This window comes from Scatophagus argus, chromosome 8 (assembly GCF_020382885.2).
Source record: "Scatophagus argus isolate fScaArg1 chromosome 8, fScaArg1.pri, whole genome shotgun sequence".
Taxonomy (NCBI): domain Eukaryota; kingdom Metazoa; phylum Chordata; class Actinopteri; family Scatophagidae; genus Scatophagus; species Scatophagus argus.
Window position 1 is genome coordinate 16,794,588 of NC_058500.1, and position 7,985 is coordinate 16,802,572.

General features: G+C 42.2%; 1 protein-coding gene across 1 annotated transcript; it reads right to left on the reverse strand.

The window, feature by feature from the left end:
• Positions 1-3,273: 3,273 nt before the first annotated feature.
• Positions 3,274-7,740, reverse strand: LOC124063340 (taste receptor type 1 member 1). The gene is made up of 6 exons (XM_046396903.1): positions 7,242-7,740; positions 6,784-7,093; positions 5,901-6,671; positions 5,585-5,803; positions 4,978-5,098; positions 3,274-4,340 (listed from the first exon to the last, which is right to left on the reverse strand). Exons 1-6 carry the CDS (start codon positions 7,430-7,432, stop codon positions 3,418-3,420), a joined length of 2,535 nt encoding a protein of 844 aa, XP_046252859.1. The 5' UTR covers positions 7,433-7,740; the 3' UTR covers positions 3,274-3,417.
• Positions 7,741-7,985: the final 245 nt, after the last annotated feature.

Sequence of the window (7,985 nt, forward strand, 5' to 3'; positions counted from 1 at the left end):
AGGAACTGAACTGTCAGCAATGTCTTCAAAGACTACACAACTTGGGACAGCTTTTTCCTTCTCTCATTGGTATTAGAAACCAAACCGTTCAGTCCAGTATTTTTGGACTGGGTCCCTATCATAAGTCATACATTTGTCTCTGGTATAAAGATTAGAAAAGTCACTGTATACCAATGTATTTAAAAGAATGGTTGTGAAAAGGATCAAAGATTTTGACCGATGATCACACTTAAGACTACAGGAAGGAAGCATTGGGAAACATGACTGATTTTTTTTAAGCCTATTGATCCAAGGCTCATTTGACACACACATAAAAGACTAAGTGATATTGTTCTTTGAGTATCGTACACACTTTATTTACAAATAATATTTCACACAATATTTAAAGAAAATGAAAAATATTTTCTATTCAACTGTAACTCGTGGTAAACATTATCCAATACGTGTTTCACTATTAAATCCCGTTTCCAATGCACTGCATTTACTTGCAGTACAGCTACAGCATGAACAAATGAGCCATACGTTTAGCTGCTGTCTCTTGACATTTGTCATATACTTTCTTCCTTTATTAATAAAGGCAAATGAGCCACAACAGACAAGTTAAGTAAACCGCTCCAGTTTCAAACACATGACATAAACGTTTAATTTCATGCAATGAAATATTTTACATAAAGGATAAAAAAAACCTGATATCAACCTCACTGTTAGGATACTGCGATATCATTTTACTGAAAGGAGCAGTGCTGCACTTGTGTGGTCAGTGATATCCAGGGTGGACTTGGGAATAAGAGGAAAGGATCCCTACACATCTTCGCATCAGTGTGATGAAACAGTAAAAACACTCATGAACAACATGAATGAACAGGCTGGAAATATATTTCCTACATAATGAGGGAGAGTGCAGCTCCCCTCGAGTGTCAGAGTGTCGGAGTCTCTACCAAGGCCTCCACACAGAGCCTCTGCTGCTGCTGCTGCTGCTGGCTCTGTGGGGCTGGTGGGGCTGCTGCTCCTGCTGCTGGAGGCCCTGCAGAGGAGGGACAGAGGCCTGTGTGTTGGAACCTGCAGAGAGGAAGTGCTCAGAGTCTCTCCAGCAGTGAGAGTAGCCTGGCCTGTGGTTGCTGTGACAGAGGCCCGACTGCAGCTGCTGCCTCAGGAAGCTCACCGTCATCTCCAGGATGTCGGCTTTCTCCGGCATTTTCTCCACAGGTTTTCTCAGCTGGAGGAGAGGAGACAGGTTGGTCAGCTTGTGATTGAAATTCAGCAATAAACAATAAGATATTTGTACTGTTCATGCTGATGCAGAAGCCTTAAAATCCCCTCCAGAACTTACCGTACTCTGATGTTGTCTCTCTCAGAGATCCTGATGTGTTGAATAGAGGAGCAGTTGGTGGAGCAGGGAGCCATGTCTGTGCAGGTGAAGTGAGCCGCTTCTTCTGGATGGTGAGCCTGGAGGAGCCACTCATCATTTTATACTGAGTAATTAGCACAACAAAGCCATGTGACTCAGGCGGGGCTGAGGGTTTGTAACAATGGGCCACACATCAGTAACTCAGAGGTGAAGCAATCACAGGCTGACCAAAAGAGATAAAACCATTCCCAAGATACATATCAGACTGAGAATGATAAGCTAGCAGTCTCTCAGGGGCTGCTGCTTATCTCGCACTCCATGTGCTGCAGGGAACACAGCTAGTATCTCCTGATGGGCTCCTAGGGAATAATTAAACAAGATTTAATGCATTGGTAGCACCCAGGGGAAAGGCATTCATAGTAATCATATTAATCATGTTACTGTGTTATAGATGTAATTGCTGTTGTGGAGCTGAGATATCTCTTCAACTTTGTATTATAATCATTTAGATATTTCAGATTTTGTCCTGTCAGAAAGTCTCAAAGAAAATGCAGAATGACGTTATTCTGCATTTTCTGATGTCACTGTTACAAACCAAGTTTCATTGTTTAAGTCTCATTTAGTTCAAGTGAGATAGTTTAACGTAAATGTATACCGATGTGAGGACCTTTATGGTAACTGCAACTGAACTGAAATAAACAGCAAATCTCACTCTGTTTAACCTGCAAATCTAGTGCTATCTCAACTATGATCTGTTAAATTTATGGTCTGTATCCTGGGACTTTTAGGGTGTCCTGCTGCACTGTTTTAGAGCAAACTGACCACATTTGACCACTGTTGAGTCCGGCTATATCAATCTGCCCAGCCTTACCCCCACAATATTGATCAAGGGAAGTATGTTTAGACTTGCAGATGAAATACACATTGTAAATATTGTGTAATGCTAAATACTATATTCTCCTAAATACAATGTATTGAAAAGCTTCTCAAACAAAACCCCTGAGATCTTCTTCCAACAGCACCTTGCTCTGGACCCTGGTGTGCTGACAATAAACCTCCTGCTTGTTCACCCATGGCACACTTCTATTGTTGACTGTGGGTATTAAGCCCTGAGTGGACGGAACGACTGTGGGAAAACCAAGCTCGGACTCTACTCACACATCTACTGGTCAATAGCGCTGACCTCCCAGCCACAAAAGACCTTTTCATCTCTCCTCTCAAACAACAGCCAACAGCAGCTCTCTCTCTCTCTCTCTGTGTGTGTGTGTGTGTGTGTGTGGTTGTACACACACGTATACACCAAACAGGCCAATTGTGTTTCCAATATGCAATGAGTTGTTGCGTCATTCTGCAAGTCTGAAAAACAAGTGACCAGCTGCCACTTGTTTTCAAATGAAAATATGATCTCATCACATTTTATCTAAACAAATTTCAAACATTACATGATATACTACAGGTTATTTAATCAATTCTAAAAATCTCAAAGCTTGTCCTTTTATCCAAACACATAAAGTAAAACATAAAGTAAAACTAACTGACAGTTAGTTCCTCTTACTGCTGCCAGGGGGCGCTGTTGACTAATGTAAATTTTAAAAAAATTTAAAATCTCGGTTTTATAAATTCTAAATAGGGATGGAGGAGGAGAGCAAGGCTGATGATTATATTTGTGTTGAAAGGGCACAGGTATGATATAAATAATACTCGAATGCCATTTTGTTGCAGTTTCAGAACATAGCTCATTGTACCACCTGCAACCCTTACACCCAAACTGCTTTCATTGGCTTAGGGCTGCACACACCCTGCCAAAAGGCTGACGCTCAGAAACACCCCCAGAAACAGCCACAACACAGCCAAGTAGGATAATAAAGGCAGGGTACAGCATCTCAGCAGACATTGACACAAAAATTCCCAAATGGCGTCTGGGTTCCAAAACAACTTTATTTGCATGCATACATTCAACAATCGCTAGATACGTTTAAAAGTGAGCCTCAGCCTGTATTGAGCCCATTACTCTAGACCGTCAACTCTTAGAACTTCAACTACATCAGCAAAAATAATGACAAGCTTTATTATTTGCTCATGGTATACATTTGGATGCAATTCTGGAAATGAGCAGCGGTGTTCATTTGTGGTCGTAGGACAATAATGAAAATTTTGGGCAGGAAGTAGCCCCCAAGGAACGCCAGGACACTGACGAGTATGGCAAACACGTATGCGGCCATGGTGAAGGGGCCTCTGCTGATGAGGTAGACAGTGAAGAAGCTTATCCAGGAGATCATATACAACATGAGGCTGAAGGTGACACACTTGGCCTCATTGTAGTTGGCTGGCAGGTCTTTGCCCATATAGCTGAAAGCAAAGCAGAGGATGCTCAGCAGAGATACATAAGCAAGCTCAAGGCCTGAACCAGGTGAGAGAGTGTTACTGCACTCCAACACTATGCTGTCTGTGTAGAAGTCAAGATCCTTGGACGGCTGAGGAGGACTGAGAGCCACACGTAGTACAGATACAAATAAGATGGTGACAGACACAAGGAAAATCGTCCATTCTGGCCCACGCTTTTTGGCCCACCTATCATAGACGGGAGGCAATCTGGACGCAAACTTAAAAATGCAGATGACCTGGAGGGAGCGCACAGTGATGCAGGCAAGGCACACAGTGAAGCTGAAGATGAATAGAGGCTGCTTGAGGATGCAGGTCAGAGGAGAAGGCTCGCCAAAATGGCACAAAGAGCTCATGGCAGCGGTAGTCAAGGCAGCCAGCATCAGGAGGCAGGTGCGGCCTCCGGCAGACTTGGCCACGGGTGTGTTCAGGTTGAGCAGGAAGATCACTGCAGAGCTGGAGGTCATGAGAAGACAGGTGGCCAGAAAGAAGAGCAGAGCAATGGAAATGGGGTTGTCCCAGGCGAGCAGCAGGATGGTCCTTTTCAGACATTGCTCACTGCTCTTGGGAGCCCACTCCTCTGGCAGACATGCCTGGCATGTAGTGAGGTCTGAGGATGACAAACAGCATGGAAAAAATGACCAAAACTGTGGTATAAAAGCTGGGCTGCTGTTTTTTTTCATAACATTGCTGAGCCATTAAGATAAAATGTTACAGTATAGAAAAGAAAACACACTGCAGCACTTTTAAGACATTTGCTGCATGTTATTGGACACATTAACATTTCAAAAAGGTTAAGTGTGAGTGCTCAGCTCCACCTGCTGGTCAACCAGAAGAAGAACTCAGCAAGAAAATATCAAAGAAAGAAGAAAATTCCACAATTAAAATAAACGAAGGCTTAAAATCCCTATCTCTTGGTCTCAGTTGGAGTGGATCAACTGTTTTCTATCTTCTTTGGCACTCTGTCTTTCACTTAAATTTGTTATTGAATATTTTGTTTTCACTTGCTTTCAAACACTCACTCACTTGCACCACATCCACAGCAAATCTACACAGCACACAGCATTTAATTAGGTCATATAATAAATGGCTAGCATGTGAATAGGCCATTTAAACTTTAAGTGGGCTATGCCAACAGTTTAAGTATGACATTCTCATGCTCAAGTAATAATTCATTCTCTCTTTGCTTTTTTCTTAATCTAAATTTCCGGTGCTTTAACTTTTCTTTCTGTGTGTCTTTATGTTACCACTTATATTGAGGAATGTAGAAGGGAGACAGGGCAGGCAGTTGAAGCAGCATGTGTGCTGTCCTGTCAGCACCTTCCTGTGGCCTCTCGGGCAAGGTGGGGAGCAGATGGACAGAGGCACCTAGACACAAACAACAGGCGGGTTTGACAAAGATAATATCGAACTTCTATTTAATCGGTAATCTCACCAACATAAAAATCTGCACATGTAAGAACAGAGATCAAACACACAACACATACAAACAGAATCAGAAATAATCACATACATCTCTGAAGACATTCAAAATTATAAGTTTAGATTTGTCCAACAGGATGAGGTGGTCAAGTTTAAAGCCCTTTGTAAGACACTAAAAGTTCTGTATTTAATAGCGAAGAATTGATTTGGCAGTTGAACATTTTATTGTGTTGAATAAATTTAATTTGTTGTGTCTTGAATTTCCCTCAGGATCAATAAAGTATCTATCTATCTATCTACCTACCTATCTATCTATCTATCTGTGTTTGTGCTGCACCCTGTTTGCATTGAATTAGATGATGAAAAACTTTTTAAGCTTTTAAGTTCTACGAAAGTTTTACAAACACTCAAACATGCTGTAAAAGGTCTTACTGATCTTGAATCTCCTGTGCTATGCCACTCAATTTGATCTTCATCAACTGTGAGTGCAATGGGATCTGGGCTGAAGGAGCCCACATCTCTTAGATACCATTTCGTCCCCCTCCAAATCCAGCAGATTATGTCATATCCTGTGGGCGGGTCACCATTCATGTCAAAGTACACAGAGGTGTTGCCCAAAGAGAATCGTATCTGCTTAAGCCACGAGAGAAGCTGTAGCAGAGAATAAAAAGGAAAGATTAGTGCAGTAACAAAAAAAAAGGCTTTGAGAGATTTTCTCTGCAAAAACATTCATTTTACATCTGCTCACCTCCCATGGATATACCCTCCTGCTCTGGCATTTTCCAGAATCACAACCAAGTGCTTGATGCAGAGCATGAGCTACAGCATACACCGCTTTATAAACATTGAAGGAGGAAGTGATGTCATATTTCTCCAGAGGAAAATCCATTCTGGCCAGGGTGTACAGGTCTGTACTCTGGATACAGTCATCGCCTGGGCTCACGGTAACATCAGACACTTTCTTGGTGTCATTGTGTTGCATTGAAGCCTCATATACCTTTCTCTCAAACTCCACAAAACCAGGTATGGCGGTGTATTTGATGGACACGCCAAGAACAGTTCCGATGGTGTGGATCCCAGGTATCCCTGATATAAGAGAGGAGGCTGACCAGTCCTCTGTCCCAATCCACACCTTATTTGTCACCTCTTGTTCAATGACAAACGGGAAGAAGCGGTAAAGTTTTGACTTGCTGGAGAAGACCACAATGGTATTCACTTTGGTCTTCAGTATGTTTTCCACAATGTTCCTCATGATCGGAATTGTGTCTTCTCTTAACGAGGGGATGACCCCTTGGTAAGCGATGCAGATATCGTGGCCTGGCGCTTGGTCAGACAAGCTCTGCATTCCCTTCAGGCCATATTCATTGTCACTGCCTATGAGAGCAATCCAGGTCCAGTTGAAACGGATCAGAAGCTGGATCATAGCTGCCACCTGGTTTTTGTCACTGGGAATTGTACGGAGAAAGGCTGGATAGAGAAACTTGTTGCTCAACATTTCATTTGATGCTTCATAAGAGATCTAGAATGAAGCAAGAACATGAGAGGAATCATTCTATGTTGCGTGTATGCCCTTCGATGTCATCTGGAACATATTCATGATCATGATTAAAACTTTCCAGGTAATAACTTACTTGTGGTATGAGATAGGCCCCCAGTAAAGCAGCGGGAGTGAAAGCTTTGCTGCTGCTGTCTGGCCCAATCACAGCGACTGCCCTTTGACTGTTGTTGTAGTTTGGGTCTGTCCCAGATGTAAAGACGCTCCAATGTTCCAGCACATCCAGTGCAGCCAGGATACTGGCCGATTCTGAGCAGCTGTCATACATCTGATAGCCAAGCTTCACTCCTGGTAAAATAGACTGTGGCCCAGTGCTGTTGTTGATTTGTTCAACAGCAAATCTCATAGCTTGCAACAGGTGAAATCCATGTTGGTTGGGTGTACCTCTAGAAATGGCAACATGTAAAAGGGAAAATTAATTAAGATCAAATAAAGCTTCATATTGTAAGAAAACAATTATATCTGGGTTGATTTTGTATGAGTGAAATGCACTTGATCAACAGAGATGAAAGTTTACTGTCCACTAAAACTCACTCATTGCATCGACCCAAAGCCGGCAAACTACCTGTTGACTCAAGTGCATAATGGAGAGGAAAGAGTCCAGTGAGGAAGACATCACCCTGCAGTTGCATCCCCTGTCCGTGGGAAATATAATCAAGTTTCCCCTCAACTAACTGCACCACGAGACAGCATACAGACAGCAACACAGCCTCAAACATATTCATACTTCACCTCCACCTCCACCTCTTCACACACGGCTGCTGTGGAGACTCAATGTGGTTTGAAATATGGATCAGAGCCTGCTTTTGAAAGTGTGGATTGATGGAGGGGAGGACCACTTTTGCATCTTTCCGGGGGATGTTGCTTGAGTGAATCTTGTTTGCATGTGTTATTTGTTTGTGGGACTCCAGAGCTTCCCTCCAATTAAAATGAATGTGATAAATGTAATAAGCCATGAAAAGGGAGACCGGTATTTTTTCTATGAATCTTTGACTGCTGACGTGATAGTCAGTTTTAATTGATTTTCAAAATAGTAGAGATGTTGGTCAGTTAATATTAATTCATATCACATTTTCAGTAAAGGATTAGATTTTAAGGTGCAGGTATTTCCAATCAAATTTTGCCTTTATCATGGCTCCATATGTCTTTCTTTTTGGCTTCTTTCTTATGTTAACTTCAAACTTCATGCAGTCCAAATCAATGATCTTGTCCCACACCCGCAGTCAATTAATAAAGATTAATAAATGAAATGTTTTCTTGCCTGTCACAAACAATGGG

Coding starts and splice junctions, on each gene's coding strand:
- LOC124063340 (XM_046396903.1), bottom strand. CDS start 7,432: ATGAATATGTTTGAGGCTGTGTTGCTGTCTGTATGCTGTCTCGTGGTG. Junction 7,094..7,241: donor GCTTTGGGTCGATGCAATGA/GTGAGTTTTAGT, acceptor TGCCATTTCTAG/AGGTACACCCAACCAACATG. Junction 6,672..6,783: donor GGGCCTATCTCATACCACAA/GTAAGTTATTAC, acceptor GCTTCATTCTAG/ATCTCTTATGAAGCATCAAA.